A 24,979-nucleotide genomic window follows, 5' to 3' on the forward strand; every position below is an offset into this window, starting at 1 on the left:
TTCTGGAAGCACACAATTTGTTGGAACTCAGAAGTGGCCTCTATAGTAATAGGTTTCATCTAATTTGCTGTTTAGGGAAGTTGTCTTTGAACCATTTTTCTTCTAGAAAGACCAATCCCAAGCTCTTCTTGTTTCTATCAGTCAGTACTACAAGCATTTGCAAGACTCACTTTGCTGAAAAGGTGATACTCAGTTTCAAAATTGATCTTTTTCCTCAGATCATGGCATAAGTCACAACATAGAAATAATTTTTAATTCAGGTCTTGGCTACATCCTTAACCTGATTTGCTCCACAAGTCCCAGCAGCACTTGCATTTTAATGACAGTGTATCTAAATTACATAACTAAACTAACCTCAGGTGAACTTTGGCTGGTACTTGCATCAGAAGGGCTGGTTGGTTGCTCTTGCACTTGAGGCATGGTAAAAGAAAGTTCAAGCGGCTCTGTGTTTGGCTCCAGCTTTGATACAACTTCTCTATTGAGTGCAGGATCAGCATTGCTACGAAGTGGCTTTGTAGTTTCAGAAGCAGGTAGTGGGGACATTGCCATATTTATATTCTGCAATTTCTCACTGGATGAGGGGAGCATTACATCGTTATACAAAGGAACTTCATCACATTGTTGTTCATCAGACTCTATAAAAATTAAAAGAAACCATCAACCTAAGTAACAATACTGTGCATGTCTACGGACCTCATTAAATTCAAACAGCAGCTGACACACTACTAGGCAAGTGATACTGGGAGGTTATTTTTACTGTAAAATACTAACTTTACTAATTTGCATGATCTCCAATTTAAACACACACCCACCATTACTGCTGAAATCTAGAGAGATAATTGTGTCTCCAGCAGCTGGGGCCAGCACAGTTAAAGCATCTGGTTCCTGCTTAAGTTTTTCAAATAGGCTGTTGGTATCTTCCAAGTCATCTTTGCTGAATATTTTGGTCATTTTCATATCAGGAGAATCCACTGGTTTCAGCATACACTCAGTTTGTCCAAGGGAAAAAATCAAGTCCTTCTGAACAATTCCACTGTCAGACAGAGAGGAATGAAATTGTTAAAGAACAGCTAAAAGGAATAAATTCAGGGTTAATGGTTTTGTAAGTTGGAAAGAAAAATAAAAATAAAAAAAAAGAAATACTTCCCACACCACAAAATCACCAGGAAAGGAGCTTTTTTCTTACTCATTCTTTCCCCAAATGTAACAGATAGAGCAAGTACTAATTGTGGTGCCATCAAGAAAAAGTCACAGAAATAAATGTGCTTTTCTGAAAGCATTCAGAAAGTAAGAAAAAAAATGCTACTTTTAAATGAATGTGCAATACGTTGATAGATTGATATTGGTACATTCACTGAAGTTTCAAAAAACTAATTTAGAACTATTGTACAGTTGCAGAAAAAGTCAACACGTCTGCTTTCAGTTGAAGCTTTCAATTATAAAAGAAATTCTATGAAAAAAAAAATAGGATTAAAAAAAAAAGACGCCATTACTGCTGCTCTGAAGTCCATGACTAAAAGTTATTAGTGAAATGAACTGCTCCAGACTGCAGAATTAGGGAGCTGTCTAGAACACACACAAATTCTCTCACTTCCTTTGTGATAGTACAGCAGAGGCTAGCCCTACGTTCATGTGCCTACAGAGATCTTCCTATTGACACTACAAGATCAAAAAAGTGTTTTGTTTTCAAATGCATTTCCTAATCTTAGGACAGGCAGTATTCTAAGCAAAGTTTCATTAGTAGGAAATAGTCATACCATAACACATTCAACAGGAGACTACATTCTTAACAAGTTGAAAAAAGGATGCAGTGCCATCAGAATCTGACTTCGTCTTCAGCAAAGATAATGACACAGAACAGCGATGCACATCCAACTTACCTCAACACATAGTTTACACAAACTATGCACTGTGGCTGAGAATTCTTAGTGTTGTATATAACAGTTGCTTGAGTTTCAACCCAGACATAGCCACCTTGTTTAGCAAGCATTCTGTACTGTCCTGTTGTCACCTGCCCTTTGGTGAACACTGAAAGCAGAAAGGACACCAGCTTTAATTACAGGCAGAAAAAAAAGCCCTGTTTTAAGGTAACTTCACTGCAGTTTCACATCTGCCATTAAAAGAAAGCCTTCATTCTTCTGTCGCTTTATCCCGGTGCTGTAGCTCATCTCCTGTAGCTGGAGGGCTTTAAATGCGTCTTTTACTTACTGTCGTGGTGTGTTTTGGTCAGATGATCAGAATCCAGCGCATGATAGTACTCATAGATTGAGCGACCCAGGAGTTCCTCTGGCTCATATCCCATCAACTCTGTTATTCTTTAAAACAAGGGAAAAAACTGCTAAGTAAAAGCAGACACTGACTAGCACAAACATTAAAGAATTTGAATGCTTGCACATCTAGAAAAATCCCAGTACATACACATTAGCAGCAATTTTGGTTTATTAGGAGTTTTCATTTTTAAATAAATTGCCTTTTTTAAAATTTTAAAATATGCTTTTTTAAAATGGAAATTTCAGCAGGAACAGGATTTTACTTCTCACTGAATATTTATAAATCATGTCCTATGGACAGGATTAAGTAAATCCCTGCTTTCTAGCCTTCCCCCTTTCTCCTTAAAAGTAGACCAGCTACTTATGGACTATAATATCCAGCTTAAGCAAATATGAGTATTTGCTAAAATAAGATAGCTATGCATCAACTATTGTAAACCTTCAACTAAAAAATTAGGAATCAGATTTATTCTTGCCCATGGCAGGGGGTTGGAACCAGATGATCTTAAGGTCCTTTCCAACCCTAACTATTCTATGATTCTTCCCACTCAATCACTGCCAGCTTTTAAAGAAAACAGTATTTTCTTCAGCCTCTAGAGGGCCCTGCTAAACAAGGGAAACGCATTTATTTTGCCCTATTCTACATGCCGAATGTGACCAAGTAAGTACTTTTCATATGACACCATCAACCCTAGAACAGTAGTTTCTGTAGAGGACAGAAAATAACCTGCACTGACATCTCTTTGCGTGTTACAGCACTAACTAATTATAAGTTTGCTTTTGTTATTAAAAAAAAAAAAAAACAAACAACCCAACAGGCAGTAGCAAATAATACTCGATTAAAACCACAAAACCCCCAGACTCAAACAAGAAGAAAACTTCAGGCCAGTGATTTCTTTCACTTCTGTTTTTTAAATTTGTCAAACTAAGTTTCCAGAGAATAGTAAGAGCAGTCTTGTGTATTTGACTACACCCATGACTTGTACCTGAACCCAGACATCTCATTTTTAACAGCAAATGTATTGCATCAAAAGTACAGCTAAACTTTTGGGGTTTTTTTGGGCTGGAGAAAGCAGACACTGATCTCCCAAGGAAGTGAAGTGGTAACAATAAAACTCATTTAACAAGTATTACATGCACACTCTTTTCAGTCACGAAAATGCACCACCATCTTTGACAAACCTAAAATCCTTCCCTTTTTTTCAGTGTCCAGGAGAACCTTATGATTTCAGTTTAATTACTGCCGCTACACTAAATACCAGTTTGAACAGGCAGTTAACTGCAGGCAAAAGATTTATTCCAAAATAATAACCTGCACTCTCCCTAGATTTAAAAAATATGCTTTTAAATAAGACATCCTGATCACTTAGTAAAAGCTGAAGTATGTCACCAATGACTCTGCTGTGCAGATGAATCAAGTTGTAAGACTATGTAAACGTATAAGGCCAGCATCAACCAACATGTACCAACCCTGCAAATCCTTCAAATTATTCTTTTTTAAATTACAAAATATATATTACCTTTCATCACAATATGAAAATTTCATATCAAGACTGTGACGACTGAGGAACGTTTTACTGTCCAAGGGGACCTCAATGTTTGATGGATGAGGAATAGGTTCACAGATCAACACCAGACACGTCATGGGAGGCTTTTTGTAGCCACAGTGAGTTTGATTACCACATGTGTCATATACACGTATGTGTCCAGTGCAGTGGAGTACCTATGAGAAAGTTCTATTTTAAAAAGAGACTAGGTTCTTGTCTGTCAGACAACACAATCCATTAACACACCCAGAGCAAAGTCCTTCCCCTCCCTACCCCTCAGTGTGATAGCAACAACAGAAGGGCAGCAGTGCTTTCAGATGGATGGCTACAGGAGAGCAGCAGTTTTCCTCCTCACGCTATGCAGAATGCAATGAGTACACGGGCTGCCAACAACTTCCTCTTGGGCACTAGCTGAAGCCACACTTGATATTTCAGTGTTTCTGTGAACTGTTCTTTGAAAGTTACATTAATGATGACACTGATAAGGAATTGCCTCACAAAGGGTATCTTACTATTTAAACTGGAAAGTTATATTAACAGTAGTGACTTCCATTTTAAATCTTCCGCAGAAGTAATCACATACATTCTCCAAGACACAGTAAGTTTCACATTTTGTGTTTTTTTTTTTAACCATTCTGAAGCAGAAATTGTTTATGGACAGCAGCAAAGACAACAGTTTAATCCAGAATAATGAAATTTAGGTTATAATAGAGAATTGTGAGCCATGATACCACTCGATACAATAAAAGGCTACTTTTTGTCCAGAGGATAAAATGCATTCACTGCAGAAAGTTATCAGGCTGGGCTTTTTTTTGTTCCAACCGTTACAAAAGGGATAGCCAGCAGCTTCAGAAAGAATTATACTGAAGTCCTCAATTGAGACCTCAACTGTCACGTTTACAGTGTCAAATCAAAAGAAATCAGGTATCAGCATAAGTGGTGTCAAATATTTTTTTCTCGGAGAAAGCGTTATGCAAGCATATTTAGTAATTATAATTTCTAGTAAGCAAATGACCTCTAATTTAAAATGGAGAATTCATTAAAAGTTTTGAAAAACTAATTTTAAAACACTCTTTCAGTTACCTCCACAATGTAGTCAGCATTAAAATTCAGCATATTGAAGCACAATCATTAGATAGTGAAACTCCATCTCACTACATGAAGTCAAAATGTTGAAATACAGTGTTATGACATCTGAACAGGAAGCTGACAAACTACATAAATATTCCTTTGCATTAGTTACCTTCCATGTAGCAGACTTGATATTCACTGTTCTTCCCCTGCTAGTCAGTGTACACTTCATTCTGAGAAAAAAGCTGCGCTCTGTATTTTGCTCTTTGCCCTTTTTCACAGGACCTAGAAAAGCAAACAGTAAATCAATTCTTAAGCTCTTGGATCATCTTTGGAAGGCATTAATTCCCCAACCCTCCCCCCCCCCCCCCCCGCCATGTTGTAGACTTCTGAGACTAGGAGAACACCCACAAATTAAAAAGATTGGTAAACCTAGAAGTGCTTTGGATAACACCACTTTTCAGAATAAGTTTTACTGTGACCCAACCCCACATTCCCAGGAAAAAGGAGTGAGGAGAATGAGAGACCAACTGAAAATTTAATACCCTTTAAAATTGTGAGAGAACAAGAAAAGCATGTGCAGAATAAGAAGTGCTATTGAGTTGGTTTCCACTGAAATGCATCAGTAACTCACTGAAGGGAAGTGTGTTTTGGACCTGTAGCTTTTCAGGACTGCAGTGTTTTAAGTTTTTCAATTCAGAGTTTAAAACTCTGCTGTTTACATGCATTCAAATATTTACACTCAGAGTAAATAGTACCAAGTTTTTAAACACATTATTAGCATTCTTGGAGGAGAAAATAGCCAAGAAATCGTAACACAAATTAATATTAGTCACACTAATTTTTTTAGTCTTTCTACCATCAAGCTTTAATTTTTTGTCTTTACAGGGGGAGAACCTTTCAGAGTCTATTACTAGCTAGGCTATTCTGGGCAAAGAAAATGCAAACTGATCCTAACAGGAGGGCAGCTCACTGTGCATGGCAGAAGGAAATAAAGCACCTAGGATAAGGAGCAGTGGAAGAGTAAGTTTGCTGAGGTATGCTAAGGGGTAAGGATCAAATCATGGCAGAGGGTAGAGGTTCAGACCATGCAAGCTTACTTCCGATACAAGTTTATACAGTAATTTGCTCTCATCCTCCACAGACAACAGCAGCTATGAAACTCTTCACGGTACTTGTACTCCAGCTACTAGTTTCACAAAATTCACTAGAAAAACGTTAAAGCCCCTATGCTACACTGTCGATAGCTTCTAGCTGAGGCTAATGGGGTACAAGCCTACTTCATGCAACATCAAAATACCCTTCCTAAAGGGGAGGAGGAATAAAGCAGAGCTCAGAGAAGCAACTAAAAATTATTTAATTCAGTAAGTTTTTTTATAAAACAGGAGTTAAACCAATCTAGGAATTCATAGTTGAAGACCACACATTATTGTTACCAGTCCTCATGTTTAAGGCTCTGCTTTAAGAAGCCACTGTAAAAGATGGAGCAACTTTCTCAAGTCTGATTCAGCACTGGACATTATTTTTAAGATTGCCAGCTCTGAAAGTTTAAAGAGAAACTTCATAAAATCAGAATGCAATTCAGTTTCTACCAGTCACATTCATAGTCATTTGCACCTGTACAATCCCAAAGGGGAGTATTTACTGCTTAATTCAAAACCAGAATAATTCCAGTGATGTAAGAGCTACAACAGAATGCAACCTGGGAATTCTAATAAATATAAAAATGTACTATTATTACTGTAATTTAGACTTTTGTCTGCCAACTTCATTTGCAAGACAGATTTTGTAATAATGCTTTCCAGACATTTTATTCCTGTCTGGCCAATTTAGACACACTACAGTTGGTTTGCATGAGAAGCTCACCAATATGACATTTTTAAGAATAAGCTTTTGCAACAAGACCTTTTTTTTTTTTTTTTCACACTGCTTTAGTGAAGTTGTTTCCCCATCCCCTCCCAGATGCATTACTGTATCCCAGAACAATGGTGGGGGAAGTCTCATCAAGCCTTACTTACATGAATACTTTAATACTAAGGGCAGTTTAGAGAACACAAAATCAAAGTTGGGGCCCTTAATGTTATGGTATCTTATCAGGTCACTTCCACTGAATTAAACAGAATGGCAACGTAAGATGAAAGCAGAGGTCAGGCTTGGTAATTTAGCACAATCTAGATTCAGAATCCATATAACCCTTGTTTGATGAAACAGAAATTAAAAAGGATGGATTTTGGACATCTAACAATTGAGTAAAGCAGATTTGTTTGGAGGCATGTAGGCTGCCAAGTCTTTATAGTCATTAATAAACCTTTAGAAGACATAAAAGCAGTAATTCATGGGCACTGGTTAAATTCAAAAGCATACAGAATATGTGAACACAGTGTTCTGCTCTCTCAGACAGAGAGGAGTCAGAAATCTGTGAAAAGATACCAATTTCATGCACCAATTAAAAGGTGCAGAGAAGCATCAGTCCCAAAGCCCTTTCTGGGACTATCCAAGTATTGCACAATTACTTTTTCAGTGTCTCAAATATAGTATCTTTTTTTATTTTGTTTTAAGTATACCATCACAGATTCCTGGAAGAAAGTATTTGCTTTCAAATTGTCCTGTAAAGAAAAACCCAGACCAGAACAAATGCACCAATTTAACTTCTCCGTATCCCTCTACAGCAGTCGCTTAAGATCATTCTTATTCAAGTTACCTCTAATTTTATTCCTGCAGGCATGCTAATTCTTTCAACCTTCAATAATTCCATTTCAGTCATGAATTTTGTTTTAGATTAAAGTAGTAATGAAGTCTTCTCTCCTTTTTAATTATGATACTGCCAAAACATTCTGGTTATTTCTGTTAGTATCGCTGAACAAGGTTTGTTTTGAGATTTAAGCACTAAAAGATATTAGTTTGTTCTCTCAACAGCTTTTTCTGGCAGATATACAACTGTACTAATGCTAACAGGAACTATCTATAAAAAAAAAAAATCAAATCAATTTTGTCTTTCTACTCACCATTTCTGTGTGTAAGCATTTCTCTCAGCTCTTCATGGTCACATGGATGAGTGAAATCAAAGACACTGTGCCCTGTCAACTCAAACTGCAAAAAATAAGAGGCATACAGGTGTCTAATTTTATATATATAAAAACGTAACTTTTATAGACTTGAAACAGTGTTAGGAATTGTTAGTATTTCACCTGAGTGAGTCCCATACACTTGTTCACGTTTTCAGACATGTAAATCATGTCCCCATCTTCAGACAGAACCATGACAAATCCATCAAGAGCTTTCAAGTAGAAACAGTTCAGTTCCTTCTCCATTTTGGCTTCTGTCTCCAGCTCACCTACAAGCAGCCACACATTTTCACTTAAGTAAACATCAGCCATTATCATAGAATCATAGAACAGCTAGGGTTGGAAAGGACGTTAAGATCACCTAGTTCCAACCCCCCTGCCATGGGCAGGGACACCTCACACTAAACCATGACACCCAAGGCTTCGTCCAACCTGGCCTTGAACACTGCCAGGGATGGAGCATTCACAACCTCCCTGGGCAACCCATTCCAGTGCCTCACCACCCTAACAGGAAAGAATTTCCTCCTTATATCCAATCTAAACTTCCCCTGTTTAAGTTTTAACCCATTACCCCTTGTCCTGTCACTACAGTCCCTAGTGAAGAGTCCCTCCCCAGCATCCCTATAGCCCCCCTTCAGATACTGGAAGGCTGCTAGGAGGTCTCCACGCAGCCTTCTCTTCTCCAGGCTGAACAGCCCCAACTTTCTCAGCCTGTCTTCATACGGGAGGTGCTCCAGTCCCCGGATCATCCTCATGGCCCTCCTCTGGACTTGTTCCAAAAGTTCCATGTCCTTTTTATGTTGAGGACACCAGAACTGCACACAATACTCCAGGTGAGGTCTCACGAGAGCAGAGTAAAGGGGCAGGATCACCTCCTTCGACCTGCTGGTCACACTCCTTTGGATGCAGCCCAGGATACGGTTGGCTTTCTGGGCTGCAAGCGCACACTGAAGCTGGCTCATGTTCATTTTCTCATCAACCAACACCCCCAAGTCCTTCTCTGCAGGGCTGCTCTGAATCTCTTCTCTGCCCAACCTGTAGCTGTGCCTGGGATTGCTCCCACCCAGGTGTAGGACCTTGCACTTGTCATGGTTAAACTTCATGAGGTTGGCATCTGCCCACCTCACAAGCGTGTCAAGGTCCCTCTGGATGGCATTCCTTCCCTCCAGGGTATCAACCGAACCACACAGCTTGGTGTCATTGGCAAACTTGCTGAGGGCGCACTCAATCCCACTGTCCATGTCGCCAACAAAGATGTTGAACAAGACCGGTCCCAACACCGATCCCTGAGGGACACCACTCGTTACTGGTCTCCAGCCGGACATTGAGCCATTGACCACAGCTGTTTGTGTGCGGCCATCCAGCCAGTTCTTTATCCACCAAGTGGTCCATCCATCAATTGATGTCTCTCCAATTTAGAGACAAGGATGTCGTGTGGGACAGTGTCAAACGCTTTTGTCCAGGTAGATGACATCAACTGCTCTACCCCTGTCCATCAGTTCTGTAGCCCCATCATAGAAGGCCATTCTTCACTTACTATCAGGAACAACTTCTGGCACCAGTCTGCAAGGAGTCAATCTTGCAGAACTGTTCTAAACTAGTATAATTCACTTATTTAAGTGGTCAATTAAATGTTTCAAGCTATAGAAATGGTATCACAAATCACAGAAAATCAGTGAGGTTAACCCTCTGTGCTTTTATGCATAAACCAAGAAACCTTCTACCTTAAGGAAAAGGACTGCATAGCAAAAATCTTACCATTTATCTCAAAAAGCTGTTACAAACTTCTCAGGGGCTTCCTAAGAGAAGTTTCAGAGTATGGATTATCCAAGTTACTTCTCCATGTGGTATAGGTATGCATGCGTGAGTACAAATAACGAGTACAGCATCTGTGGCATGCTATACAGATACTGGTTCATAAGCTAACTCAGATACTCCTGTAGTTGCATGGGTAGGTGTAACTGCAGAGACAGATATATATATTCAGCTAGTTTGCCATGATGAGCTAACTAGGATCACCAAAATAGAAAGGGAAAAAAAAAACCAACATTGAAGAGTGGCTATAATTTTCCGGTACCATCACCAACAGCCTATTTCTACTGCAAAGTCGTCCACCTTTCCATAGAAAGTGACTATCTATGTATTTAACTGCTGATAGTTTTTGGAAATAGCTTGTTCTTCAATATAACTCCAGCCCCTTTTCCAGATTCTGCTACACTATCTGCTTACCAGCATCTAGCAGCTTTCTCATGCGCAAGTAGCTGATGGTCAGTCTCATAATGGATGCCTTGTCCAGATGTGCACTCACAGTGTGGGGCAAGGGAAGCTGATGGGCAAGCTCATAGAATACTTCCGATTCCTTGCTCCTTCGGCACCGGGCTGCATCTCTTGACTTCTCTTTTCTGCGTTCCGAGCTAATCCTATATAAACAAAGTTTGGAGTTAATACAGGAAACAGAGTTCTCTTTGCAAATTAAATTTGAAACTAAGCTGCCCAGTAGCCAAGTACCCAGTTATCAAAATCAAGTAATTGAAAACCTCAGTTCAAAAGTATAACTGTAATTCTGTGTAGAGAGTTCTGCCATGGTTGGGCTCTGACAGAATTAAATTCAAGCCCACAGAGTATTCCAACAAGACAAATTCAAACAGACATCCACATACTCAGAACCATTCCTGAAGTACTTATCTTATGCTTTGACAGCTGCTTCTCTAGCCTCCAAATCCTGTTTCCTTCCTCCTTCCTAGCTCCTTAAGTCCATTCAAAATACTACAGTGTAAATTATTTCCACCTCAATGCTCTAGCAGCCTCACGTACACCCTCCGAGTTCTTCCCTTGTTACCATCCTTATAAAGCCCACCTAACAGGTCAGATAAGCAAAGATATTGATTTAACATGAGGCGTCCTGACTTTCAAGCAATCCAAAAAGTCTCCTTGCCAGCTTTCTCCAGTACAGCCCCTTCCATAGTCTCCCCTATACTGGAAAACTCCAGCTGTTAAGAAGGTGCCTTATTCTCCTTCCATTGCTTCTCTTAGGCTCACCTTCTCTAAGGCACGCTGAGTAAAAGACAACTCACTAAAAGCAAGCACTCAAACAGCTAAGACTCTCATTCAGTTGGTAACATGGATAATTCTCCCTTTTCCCAGTACCCACATTGGTTCACGTTTGTCTCATGCATCTGTCACATGAGTTTTCAAGTAAGCATTTTCAGATGGAAGCTCCAAATTTTTTTACATTTGAAAAAGAAATATGGTCCCCAAGGAAATTATGTCACTGCAGTTAAATGTGCTTTCATTTTTTAATGGACAATATAAAAGCATACGGTATTATTGCCCATTTTTCTTTTCATATATCTTCTGAAGGCACCCTATCTTTATTTTACATACACCTGAGGTACAAAAGGCAGCTGCACTAATCTATAGGATCCTCTTTTTTTCCACTGACTTACATGAAAAGTGTAAGATAAACATGTCTGTAAACGGTACTTTTATAATTCAAAGTCACATGCCTTTCGATGTTATCATAAAGAGAATGCATCACTAATTAAAAAAGAAAACACAGCATTACTTATTAGCAACAATTTAGGAATTACTTTTTTCAAATATCACTAGACTTAAAAGTCACATACTACCATTGCCAAATTCACATTGCTAAGTTTGCAGATCTGTGCAAAAGCACTTTTTAATTAGTATGCCTCTTGTGAGAGGTATCACAAATGATAGAGGAAAGCAATTCACAAGCTGGTATTACTTGGGAAATAATGAACCAGATTAATGTACGCACATATACACCCAAAAGAACATGCTTGCAATCATTTACCTGATGCGCTACCCCCAAACTAGGCCAAAAACTTGTCTAGTTTGTGGAGAAACATGCAAGCGAAAGCACTAAAACTAACACTGAAAGCATGAATGCCTTGAAACACAAAAGTTCAATAAGCTGTGATAAAGACAAACTAAAGTATCAGAACCTCTTCTGTGATTACCTTCATTTTCTCCAGCTTCATTAAACCATATGGCATCCCCATCCATCCCCAACCCCACCATCCTCTCCTCCTAACCCTTGCCACTGCCAGCAGAAAGAAGTGCTAGAAGCTTGGTTTTCAGAATGGTAAGTTTTATAGAGCTAAGAATAGGATTGTGTTTTCTCCTTTGGTGGCATTATCAGGCTATTTGATCACAGAACTACTATTTCTATATAATGAGAAACATTAATAAATCAACAGTAATGGAGATCTTTTGGAAAACTAACTTATGGATTTCACCATTTTAAAAATTCCAGACATACAGTAGTTCTATCAGTTTCCATGAATGTAAGCTCATGTTCCTCAGAAGGGTAGCCTAAAATATCTGATAATACTTCCCATCTTGCAGATTTCTTCACATTCAATTTCCCCATGACAACAGAAGTTCCTGCTCCAGTCATGGACATCTTGCACTGAGAAGCTTGAGGCTCTTAACTTACAGATATATCTGGAAACAGCTATTACAAGAAGTCTGACCTTTAACAATACTGAAAAAAATTGCTATATAAGCTAATTGATTAAACATTTCTTATGAAGACAGGCCTAAAGGAACTTTCCTCTTCATGAAAAACTAAGGGTGGAGGTGAAAACACATCTGGATTATCTTTGTTCCTCTTCTTAGACCACAGATTCACTGACAAAATTAACAGAAGTAATTATGCTGCCTTAGAGAGATCCATGCTTATAACTCCGATTTTTCTTTGTTAGCTACTCATTCAAGATCCCTACACCTGCAGAAAGTTCATTCTACAATAGAAACTCAAGGGAGCATTACTGGAAGTAATTGGTTTGCATCTGCCTAGATGCCTGCAGTTTTGTCAGGGCTTCCTTTTCAACTGCAGACACTTCTAAGTTAAAACCCCCATGTTTTGGCAATAACGCTGCGCACTTCAAGTCTACAAGTTTGTCAGGCTTGTGCAAATCACAAAGGGGATGTAGAGAAGGAGAATACAAGAGATTAAAATAGATGCTAACCTCACAAGTTGTGATTTGAGCCCCTTCCCTTATATTTTCTTTCTCAAAGGCTAATGTTCTTGAAAATATTTCAGCTAGTTTCTGGATTTTTGCCTGGTTTTAGCATGCTTAGCAGCAGACTTCAACATGAACAGTCAAAATTTCTCACAAACCATTGAATTATTGATCACTGAATGAAACACTGTTCTAATCAAGCTCACAGTGCTTCTGTTACAAAATAATCCTGGAGTAAGAGAATCAAGTGCTGCCTACTGGAGGGCTGCCTGAGCTTGTGATGGGCAAAGCTCAAGGAAAAGTGCAATGCTGGTACCAACCAGTGCTGTCCAAGCAGCAGTCTCCTTTCCCTCTTACTAGGTATTTCCTTTCTAGAAAGGCTACTACTATAAACAGATATTTAAACTGTACAGCACAACAGTTTGCTATTTTTAGCTGCTGTTTAAAACTAAGCTGTAACCAATCTGAGTAAAACCCAGCAATTTAAATAGGAAGATTAACTACCAGCTTCAAAGAGCGTTTCTTTAATGGATCAAATTAATAGAGAAAAGGTCTTTCACAAATGAGGTTTAATTACCAAGTGAAGTCAGAGTTGCCTCAACATAGGATGCCACCAACTAAAAAAATCCTTCACTGTTGCAACTACTCTAAGCTTTGTTACTTACAGTTGCATAACGTAAATGAAAAAAACACACATCATGTGTAGCTGCCCACAAAGTTCGGTGTAGTCAATTAAAGGATGATGAATCCCTGTACAGAAAATATATTTCCTAAGTGAGCTCTCATTCAACTAAGGGGACAGGGGAGCAAAGGAGCTCAAGGAAGCTGGACTTTAAACAGCCAGATGTGAACTGCTTTAAAATCAACTTAAATAAGTCATTTAAGAGAGATTTTCCAAACTGCCCCTATGTAAAGGGGCAGTTTGCCTTCACAACAGAAATAGCCATTCTGTTGAGACAACAGGAACCAAGGCTCCATTTAAAACCAACCCCCAAATTAAGAGCAACCTTCTGCTATCAGTCTTGCACGAAAGAAAACCTCCTAAAGACTCAGAAGAATCTGAGCTGGAGTGGATTATACATGCAATGAAAATATCAGAAATGCCAGTGCTAGGCAGGAAATTGCATGCATTTTCAGGTATGATTTTTCCTGAACAATTTCAGTGCCAGACATTCATTTCCATTTTGTATTTCTGCCACCAGAATACAGAAGCAGAGAGCAATCCAGAGCAGGTTATGTATCACAGCTCACAGAAAGCGGTGCTTCACTGACAGTTTTAAACCCAAACCTATGCATTTTCTATACGTAAGAGATGTTCACATGCAACAGTTGAATAAACAACCGAGTTCCAACAGCTATTTGAATGAGAGACCCAGAGCAAAAACGTATTTCACCGCCAGGATTCACTGCAGGCTCCCATTCACTGCCTCAAATCAGAAAGGCTTTAAAATACAGCAAGGTGGACATAAAGTTTTACAGCAAGCAAGAACTGGCCCAATGGCCTTCAGAACAAAGCACATCAGCAGCAATCACATTTGCACCAGAGTAACAGATGTTAACATGGACTCTCGAATGTGCAACTTCTGTCATTGCCATATGAATGATTTGGGTCTCTCAAACAATACACTGCTCCCCATAGCATCCCAAAGACCCCTCTGTCTACCACTGCATACTTCTACACGTGGTTCTCCAATTAAATACACCCCACATTTTTCATCTCCTTCAGTGGAAAACTAATCAATGACCACATTTTAAGCTGACTTGTTCCTGCTTATTTACCACTACCTGAAGGAACCCTGGAAAATACCATCACTAACCAATAAATTTCAGTTTAAAAGAGCTAGATTTAAAATGGTCAACGGACAAAGCTTAAAACATGTACGTCAACTTTGCCTCCTTCTTACTTTCTAAATCACCACTCATTATAAGGAAAATTTTACACTGTGTATACAATATTACAGTAACACAAGAAACAAGGGAGTTCCTGTATGTGCCTTTATTGCTGTTATCTATTTTCTAGCATTTCTCCCATTCTAACTTACTGTTTCTCTAATCAGGTGGATTTTGCCCTAAAGATGTTTTCAGTTCCCATGTAAAAGAGCTATTGTGCATGTAATAATTAATCCAGGCTCACCTTTCTTGATTTAGGTTTTGCGAACATTCTAAAAATTCATAAGCATCTTCCAATAGCAATTCACATTTTTTCACTCTACAACTGTTTTCTGCAGTTGAGTGGATTTGTATTTATCATGGTACCTGCTCTTAAACAGTTTCACAGAAGTATACTATATGGAAATAATATAATCCAAATTAATAACGTGCCTCAAATCTGCTAACGTCTCATTACTGAACTTCCAACTAGTTTTCAGTTCTGCCATTAATTCCCATCATTTACCAGTACAAGATTCACACTCAGTACTTCACTGTTAGACGCAACCTCTCCTCAGACTGTAAAACTAGCACGGGAAATACCAGGCTTAGAAATGGACCCACAAAAACTGCATCTGCTGTAACACAGCTTCATTTTTCATTCACTACGCAAAACCAAAAAGATGCAGCTATTACGGTGCAATACTACCCTAACAGTACATGCCATCATGATAGTATCAAAGCAGACCTGTAAGCAGCCTCTTATTTCGATTTTAAGATTGAACTCATTCCTGCAGCTGGTACGAAACTTGGTCATCTTTTCACACCTAGCCTAAACCAGCTGTTTCTGCCAGCACAGCTGTATGCAACTCCCAGTCTGCAGCAATACCCCAGCAGAAGACATTAACACTGATATCTTCACACCAGCCTAACTAGCTGTGAGGTGAACCATCTGAACAGCTCAACCATAGGCATGTCCATGCCAGCCGCTCTTACCTACAGCACAACAGCGCACCAAGAAAATACTGACCACATACAAACTTGTGTAAAAAAGGCACAGACTGCCAAAGCCATTCATTTTTTCTGTGAGGAAGATAACAAGCAAAAAAAAAAAAAACCCACACCCAAATCTTATGTGTAACCATAAGCATGTGATTTTCTAGACTAAAGCCTTGCTCTTTATGAATTAATGAGCATTATAGCCCAGTAACCCATTTCAGGAAAAGAAATCAGAAATACCTTATATACAATAAGAATTAAAGGAGATTTAACTGCAGAAAACAGCATAATAGCCAGGCAAAGATGACAACACTGTATGTAAACTATTAGAACTCAATCCAATGCATATTCCCTTCTAACATAGCAATTTGATCCATTTTCATTACGTAAGGTAGTTACAGGCATTTATTCTAACCTGACTACCACCAAAAAAACCCTAAGAGAGCCAGCAGGCAGTTCAGACCAAATTAGCTACAGCAGCACATATGTTCTGAGTGAACACTGAAACCTACTGCCATTTGCAAAACGATGGTGGGGAAAAGCAGTGAGAAGAGAGTCCACCAAGCTACTCATTAACTTACAAAGTCAAGTCTTACTACCAAAACTGTGAAGTCTATACAAACAGCCATTCTACAGACAAGTAAATTGTGGCACACAGGAACAGGCAGCAGAGCCTGAAATTCCTGAAGCCAGCACAGGACCACACACTGCCAAGATTATCCATCACCTCAATTTGGCCTCGAGCTGACCTGAAACCCCAACTACCTCCCCGATTAGGAAGTGTGATCAAGAAACTGAAAGCTTCCAGAATTAGTATTTCCAATTCAGAACGTGAAGCAAACCTGCTGTGTCCTACTACACAATGTAACCCGCTGGTATTTTACCTCTGCATAGTAATTTACTGTTTTTAAATAACCACATGGCATACAAATCGCTGTTTGCCAGAAAATTCTTTATTTTTTTTTTCCCCAGCTTGGTTATTCGGCTTTTTGGTATAATACAGCATTATTTTTTTTAATTACCTCTAGTCTGCCCTTCAGGATGAAAGATACTTTGTGCTTAAATTGTGTTTATTATTACAGAAAAAAAACACAGCTATTCAAGAGAGGTATCTGGACACCCACTTTACACAACTAGCCACTAAGAACTCCCCATGCTTCAGCCCTCCTGCTTTTACTTGTACCAAGCTCACAACAAAGATGCAAAACATAACCCTGAGATATCTGTCAGGCTCTCAGTTAAGAATGCTTTAGCTACAAACTGGTCTGTCCTCCAACAGATGCAAACTCTTGATGAAGTGACTAATTTTAGTTTAAATCATGGCTTTAATATGTATCATTTATGTCATTGTATTCAGGTTTTCCAGATGGGAGGCTGGGCATTTTCCCTTCACTGCTTCCATCCAAGTTCTTGTCCTTTTACCTCTTGTTCCTCAACCGCTTTCAGTTAACAGGGCACTTATGATTAAAGGTTAATAAAAATATATATATATAAAAAAAGAAGAAAAATCAAGCAAACAACAGAGATATAAAATCTTATTTTCCTGTATGAATAAAGAACTAACAGATCCACTAAGCAGTCAAGAAAAAAACTTGCAACAACAGCTAGGACAAAAAGCCCACAGCAATGTCAGCTCAACATCCAGCAGATTCAACAGGGAACACAGGAAAAGGCCTTTCTGACGGACTGGGCACCAAATACTTCTGTCCCCCTCTAAACCATGTAGACCTTCTCATTTCTTTAGCGTAGGCTGAAGCCTTTACATTTGATGTGGATTACTTCACGTCTTCTGTTCTGTGGAACGCATTCTCACCTCTTCTGATGGATGTGAGCAGAGGGCAAACATAACAAGGTAAGCCTCTAGTAACTCCCTCTCTAGCTTTATCAGTCCATTTACTATTCACAAAAAAAAAAAAAAACCACAAAACAAAACCCCCAAAAAACTCACCATCAAAAAAAAAAACACCAAACAGGCCTTGGCCTCAGCCTCAAATTGTTCTGTTTCTTGAAATGTACTTTCACAATTAACACCAATCTGCTTTAGGATTGACAGCGAAATGACTCCTTCTGGCAAACAAAATGTGTCATCTTTTTCAGGTAACACTCCCAGGACTATTACAAATCGAGTTGATAAGGTGATTTGGTAAGTTACTGGGTGAAATCTTCCACTGCTGTAAATATAATAGCATAGTTCAGTGCTGCTGATTCAGTTTCCTCTACTCTTCACTTGAACTTCAGGCTCTATTTTAATGTAGTGAGTTACAAGATATAACATTTTTGCTCAGAACGCTTAACAAGTGTTCATTCACACCACACCAAATTCAACAGAAGATGCACGGCGTCTCCTAACACACACACACAGAGTTTATAATGTATTGGATGTCTTTAAGGAACAACTAATGGATCATCTCAAAGCACCAGTTCTTCAGTGCCAGCACAGCCATTTCAAATGTCTTGATACTAAAATTTCTCAGTGTTTTAAAAGGTTTCATTTTTTGTAGAAGTCCCAGTATTATCAGGCTTCAACATGAAAAAAAAATAAAAATTACAGATTCAGCATGTGATGAAACTCCTCTTTATCAATGCACTTACTCTTGAGATCTTAGACGAAACTCCCAAGCTGCTATGAATGGGCATAGCTTCAACTGAGCCTATGGCTCCACAAAGAACCTTAAAGTGTTTGTCACCCACATAAACTGTATTTAAAAAAAAACAAAACAAAACAAAAACCCCAAAACAAAAAACCTTTTATATATATATATACATATATATATGCTGGTATGTATTCCCTTGATTTCATGTTAATGTTTTTAATAGTTTCAGAACTTAATTTTTATAGAGGCTTTTATTCTAAACTAAATAATAGAAGAAAACCTTTAACAGTCTTCATATTCATAGGTCATTTGAAAACCTGTAACTTTCCTGAATTTTCAGTCATTAGTTAAAGTAAAAAAGCTCACCTTCTCTCCTGGGCCATTTTTGTCCTTACCAATGTCGTAAAACCCCCAAGTGCCTCCCATTTTGGCGCAGTACTCAGTGGAACACTCACTTTCTGCATGCTCCTCCGCTTGCTCTAATACAAAGGTTTCTCAAGAGAGGCTCAAAATACTCAAACTTTCTCAAATTCAAAAGAGAAAGGGCTGTTAGAACATGAAAAGATGATTTAGGTCCAAGTTCTTTCCATGCATTACCTACGTGGTTTTTCTGCGGCATGTAAACACCTGCCTATATAACTGTGTCTGTGAAGATAAAAGGCACATTTGAGCTGATGACTTGTAATCTGGAACATTCCTTCCTTTTGGACATCAGCTTACTAGAAACAGGTTACTGTGCCTTCTTGCTACAGTTCTTGCAAGATTTGTGTTTGGTTTGAGCTGTTTGTTAAATAACACATCTTGTAATCAGATCAGTATTTGCATCTCCTTGAAAGAGCAGCATCATCAGGAAAATCTAGATGCTCTCGTATACCATTGCTGAACCATGCAGTCCTTCCCTCCTGGGTTTACTTAACAAAGCATATTCTACAATCATATAAAAATTATTTTGTTGGCATATCATAACACCAAGCTCTGCAAGAATAAATTGAGATTAAAATGCCAAATTCTCTTCTGCAGAAGAGCAAACAGAATAATCAAAAACCAGCTGTTTCTGTCATCCAATGTCCTCTTTAATACCAAAAATGTCAGATGAGCCTACTTGAAATGCAACCTTTAACATAAAATGGTGCAATATTACTACTGAACAACACGACACACTCAAGAATTCAATCCACTGAGTTACATAGGCTCAGCAAGCATCTTCAAGGCTTTTGGGTCAGAAGCACACCAAAGCAAACAGGCGCACTCTCAAGAATCTTAGAAGGGTTTGGGCTTACAGTGCAACACTGCTGACATTTGCTAGTGTTATCCATATTTACTGACTTTTATTTCCACTTCACCATCAGCAATCAGAGTCCTGGAAACAGCCTTATAAACTCCATGCATCATAGTTCAAGGATAGGGAGGAATAAAGGTCTACGATTGCTTTTACAATGCACCAAGAAGGAAGTATGCACCTGCAAGTGCATACTTTAACATTGCTGACTGAAGCCTTACACGTGATAGCAGCATGGTCTTCTCTGGCATCTCTTGTGGTGGTAGAAAAACAGCATGCAACCTTCTTCTCAAGGCTTACAAAGGACATACTTTAGCATGTCCTTACCTAAATAAGCCCTTGATGGATATTTCTGACGAGAAACCAACCAAGAAAATTGTGATGGCAACTAAGTGAGGGAATAAAATGGATTATCCACTTCACACCTTCACCATTAAACCAATAGCTGACTTAATTGCCAGGCTGAAGTTGCTGTTAACAGTATGCAGATTCATTTGTGTTGTTCCCCCCACCCGAAAAGGGTCCAGGATGTGCCTCCAGCGGCACCAGAAAGGAAGAGCATTCCTACACAAGACAGAGTTGCTAAAAAAGCTTGAAGGTACTTGAAATAAAAACCTTTTACCATCCCATCACCCTATTACAGACCACCTGATAACCAGGGCCATCTGATCACATCTGTGCTAGACCTCTTCACTAAATGTGGACTGGTTGTTGGCATTTCAGGCATGCCAATCAAGAGCCCCAGACTGCAGACTGGAGACACTATGTTTTAAAAGGGCAAAGCAAGCTTTACCGTAAACAAAAAAAAACAGAAAACCCTCCTGCTGCTTCCATTAACATACTGCCAAACACTCCCACCTTCACTGATGAAAGGCGACCAAAGCATCACCAGAGCAAAATTATGGAAAATATCTTCAGTAGGCAAATCCTCCATGGCTATTCTTCCCCGAGTGTCAGTGCCTTAATAACAAGACAGGAAGGGCAGTAGCACTATGCTGTTGCCTTTATTTTTAGTGGGCATTCAAAAGTAATTTCTGATGGCTTTTATTGAAGGACCTCAAAACTGTTTCATGTCTGAGGAAACAGCAAAGAACAGACAGCACAGGCACTACCACAAGGTAAGCCCCATGGCAAGACAGACAATCCAGAAAAAGCCAGAAAGCAGTAAAACCACCATTCTGTAAGCCAGAAGCCACCCTGCCCTCCCCATACCTGTGGTGAGACACTACAGCAGATTTACTGAAAGATTTCTCCCCTTCTTACAACACAGTAGATACAAAAGGTTTCTGTATTTGCTTTCAACTCTAGTAATGGTGGCTCAGTTCCACCAGTACTGAAAGAAACTAACAGACAAAAAACAATGGCACATACAACCCTGAAGACCTCACACAAGTTTAAGAAAAAACAGCAGTAGCTAGTGCCCCTCAGCACCAGCAGCACAGGACCTGGGCTTCTCAAACAGATTTTGGAGCTGTACTCAGTGGCAGAGATCCAGCAGCAAATCCCTGGTCTTCCAAATCATCCCTTAGACACTAGATGTTAAGTTTCAAGTCTCAGATCCAAGAAGCTGAAAAGCTGAAGCTTTTCTGTAAGACACTCAAGTGAGGATGTAAAAGTTCACCATCTTAAGATTCAGAATGAACATTCAAGGAATCACTTAAATCCTCCTGCCTCTAATTTTTATTTAGCACCCATCCCATTAGAAAAATGAATTCTGGATTGGTTTAAGTCCTTCTCTGCAGCATAACATATGTATTTTTTTAGAGTGTCTACCTGCAAGCCACTACACCAAAGCAGTGTAACCAGTAACCCTAAATGGGTCATTTACTTAAAATGGTGCGAGAATTACTCTGCTAATAGTGAAGCATCACACCACAGACCTGGGGAAAACCTTTTCATAGCATCTGCCACCTACGCACTAGAGTTTATTAAAATAATATTCAGAAAAATCGGCATTCTTCTCAATAAGTGCCTTAAATTTGAACCAAATGAGAGTTAATAAGCAAACAAAACTCCCAACAATGCTGTTTTACCAACTCCATGCACTGAGACAAACTCACCCTGGTAGCACATGGGGGAAACCCCAGGCTCACATGAAAGTAATACAACTACTGAAGAATAGCTAAAACCCAAATAACTCAATACCTAATCATGTTACAGATACTTCATTTCTTATGGAATCTTTCCACCTGTATGTATATGAGAAGCCTGGGACTAGATGAAAGAATGGATTCAACACATCAGTATATTAATCCACACTTACTATTATGACTAAATTACATTTATGTAAGACCAAGACACACACTTGGTCAAATTCCATAATTCTGCATCTCACAGCACATAGTTAAGCAAATAACAAGCTTCACTTCAACTATCAAGAGCTAAACACTATCCAAATACAGGCACAGAGAGAGACAAGGAATAAAAGGATCGCAATGCATGCCAAAACAGAGGTGTATAATACATACAATCAGTCAAATTTCTGTAATCGAAGAACAAGACTCAAAGGTCTTCTCCCTTAAAGGTATTCTCAACATGGACACCATCAAACCTAAACCCATCTAAAACAACACAGGTTCTTGAGAAATGCTCAAGATTCTCAATAAGTTCTCTGGTGAGCTCATATCCTTCCTTTTTGCTTAGCCATCTTTGCTCAACTGCACATTCACAGCCCCCAGGATGAGCTTACCACAGATACAACTTTATGTTTTCCATTACAACCTTACAACAGAAATAACCTGAATGTTCCTTACCGTTTTATAAGAAACATTCCCAACTTTGAACTCTGCCTACAGGAAACAGAAAACAACGAATTCTCTTTCTTAAGCCCTGCCTTTAAGGAAGGAAGGATAAGCTTTGCATACTGATTCTTACATTCTGCAGAAAGCAGATTACATCCAGGATAAGGAAATTGCAAAAAAAAAGTACCCAAGTGGGACAGAATGGTAAGTAAAAAATAACAAATGCTGAAGAAAAAAAAAAAAACACCAAAAAAAAAACACCAAAAAAACCCACACACAAAACAAAAACCCACAAGCCCCACACCAAATAAACAAACAAAAAACAAACAACAAACCCGACCAAACAGAACCAAAACCAGCAACAGAACAATTTAAGTCCCAAAACCTGCAACTACATCAGGGCAGCCGAGCAAAGCACAAAATAACCATTGCTGTTGCAACATCTTCTCCCAGACTTCTCAATAGCCATCAGCTTTCAGCAGAGAAAGGTTACAGAGAACCGGTGCTACCCCCAGGTGCCCCACTATACGGATTTCATTAGACTACCCCTGCACCACTGTAACAACTCCAAATCACCACCGAGGTGATACAGACATAGAGGTGAAGCGCTGCCCGCTCCCAAGCCCAGAACCCTGCACTCCCAGCTCAGCACAAAGCTCACCATCCATTTTAAAACCCAAGCCAGTCTACTTCCCGACACAACTTACGCACTTTAACACTGACGGCGTTTAACCTACTCAGATGACCCTCTGATACAACAGCTAAGAAAACCCATCTCAGAAAAAAAAAAGCACCCCCCCCCCCCCAAAAAAAAAGGTATTGATATCAATATAAATAAACGGCGTCTTCTGCAGATGGCGATTACTGCAGTTAATCCCTCCACAAAGCACGCCGGTGGGTCACCAACGCAGAAATCTGGTCACCCAAATACTCAAACTCCCTAACTTCACCGCCTAACAAAGGCTTTTAGGACTTTTATTTCCCCCTTCTAATTTGAGGTAACAATCCTTGGTGAATTATTCATACTCCTCAACTCACAGTGTCCAGCCACCCTTCACACCGTCCCGTCCCCTCCCCCCCCCCCCCCCAACAAGGGTTTAGGTTTGATGTTTTTTCCAAATCATATTTTCAGATTCCAAAAACGCCCGTTTCTACACAAAACCAGGCGGCCACCGAGCCCGGGATGATCTGGAGTAAGGCACAACCGATTCCTCCACACTCATTTTCAGAGGCAAAGGCAGCCCGCGGTCGCTCCCCGCAGGCGCAGGGCGCGCCCCGGCTCCTCTCACAGCCCTGCGGCCGCTCCTCGCCCGAGCCGGGTGTCTCGGTTTGGGCGCACAGGCCGCCCGGGCGCCACGGCGAAGCACGGGGAGCGGAGCGGGGCCCACGCACGTCCCGCGGGGAGAAAACACAGAGCGCGCTCCCACCCGCGCGTGGAGCCGTGCGCCGCGCCACGCCAGGCCGGCGGGACAGCTCCCGCCACAGGGAGCACCCCGGCAGCGGAGCCCCGGCCCGCTCCCCCCGCCGACAAAATGGCGACGTGGACGGCGGGGAGGAGAAGCAATGAAAGAGCGAAGCGCTCCGCAGGCCGGGGCAGCGCGGGGGAAGGGGAGGGGGCGGCGGTAACAAAGCGGGGGGCGGCGGGGTGCCCGGGGGACGGCGCCGGCAGCACCGGGGGGGGGTGGGGGGGCCGGCCGGGGGAGAGGGAGAGAGGCGGCCCTCAGTCCGGCCGGCGAGCGGGGGGCGGGCAGCGCGCTGCCGGCACGGGCCGAGCCCCGGCGCCGCGGGAAGACAGCTCGGGAGGCCTCCGTGCGGCCGGCGGTACCTCTTCTTGTCGGTGACGCCGCCGGGGCTGTCCATGGCGGCAGGCTGACTTCTCCTCCTCCCGCCGGCTACCCTGGATGCGAGGCGGGCGGCTCCAACGGCCGGCGCGGAGAGATGGCGGAAGGCGCCGGGTTTGGGGCCGCGCGGGCTCAGCACATCGGGGCAGGCTACAGGGAGGTGCGGGCTGCGATGGGCGCAACGGCGACGGTGGGAGGCGCGGGGCTGCGCGCGGAGGAGGAGGCGGTGCGGGGGCGGGCGCGGCCTGCCCGGGCCCCGCGCTGCGCCAGTGAGAAGCAGCGGCGCGGCCCGGCCCCTCGGCCGGCGGGGTCAGCTGAGCGCTCAGCTGGGAGCGGCCGGCGCCGCACGTGTGGCGCTGCGCGGGGCGGGGCGGGACCGACGCAGACCGGCCCCGGCGGAACCCCAGGCTGAGGGTCTCCGGGCTGGCACACCCCGCGTCCGCAGAGCGGGGCTCGCCCCAGCCGGGGTAGCTTGGCTTCATGCGGAGTAGCGCTGGTGCGGATCGCTAAAGAGTCGCCCCAAATGGGACCGCCGCTCCCTCCCGAGAGCCCGCCGGCACGGCCGCGCGTCCGTGGGCACGTCGCGTACTTTTATGGCACAGAACTTTATTCAGGGCTTGATGCCTCTCCCAAAGGTTTCCAAGTCCTAAGCCCGGGACATTTACAGTTAAAGAGTTCAAGCCCTCACGCTAATTACAGGGGCAGGGTGCTA

At 41.2% G+C, this 24,979-nt stretch overlaps 1 protein-coding gene across 2 annotated transcripts in view; it reads right to left on the reverse strand.

The window, feature by feature from the left end:
- Positions 1 to 24,504, reverse strand: part of HIF1A (hypoxia inducible factor 1 subunit alpha) — a 30,500-nt gene extending 5,996 nt beyond the window's left edge. The window contains exons 1-10 of one of the 2 annotated variants that reach the window (XR_009745209.1): positions 24,252 to 24,504; positions 10,183 to 10,373; positions 8,077 to 8,222; positions 7,894 to 7,978; positions 5,061 to 5,173; positions 3,791 to 3,993; positions 2,209 to 2,315; positions 1,881 to 2,028; positions 813 to 1,033; positions 355 to 635 (exon numbers count right to left, since the gene is read on the reverse strand). Coding sequence is in view for 1 of the 2 variants with exons in the window: in XM_061464216.1 (XP_061320200.1) it covers positions 355 to 635; positions 813 to 1,033; positions 1,881 to 2,028; positions 2,209 to 2,315; positions 3,791 to 3,993; positions 5,061 to 5,173; positions 7,894 to 7,978; positions 8,077 to 8,222; positions 10,183 to 10,373; positions 24,252 to 24,286 (1,530 nt within the window). In the remaining variant the exon portion in view is untranslated. The remainder of the gene's footprint in view (positions 1 to 354; positions 636 to 812; positions 1,034 to 1,880; positions 2,029 to 2,208; positions 2,316 to 3,790; positions 3,994 to 5,060; positions 5,174 to 7,893; positions 7,979 to 8,076; positions 8,223 to 10,182; positions 10,374 to 24,251) is intronic. The other variant, XM_061464216.1, reaches the window with a different exon arrangement.
- Positions 24,505 to 24,979: the final 475 nt, after the last annotated feature.

Source organism: Pezoporus flaviventris, unplaced genomic scaffold, assembly GCF_033815535.1.
Source record: "Pezoporus flaviventris isolate CSIRO_AGI_PZ_B2104156 unplaced genomic scaffold, CSIRO_AGI_Pfla_v1 ptg000036l, whole genome shotgun sequence".
Taxonomy (NCBI): Eukaryota; Metazoa; Chordata; class Aves; order Psittaciformes; family Psittacidae; genus Pezoporus; species Pezoporus flaviventris.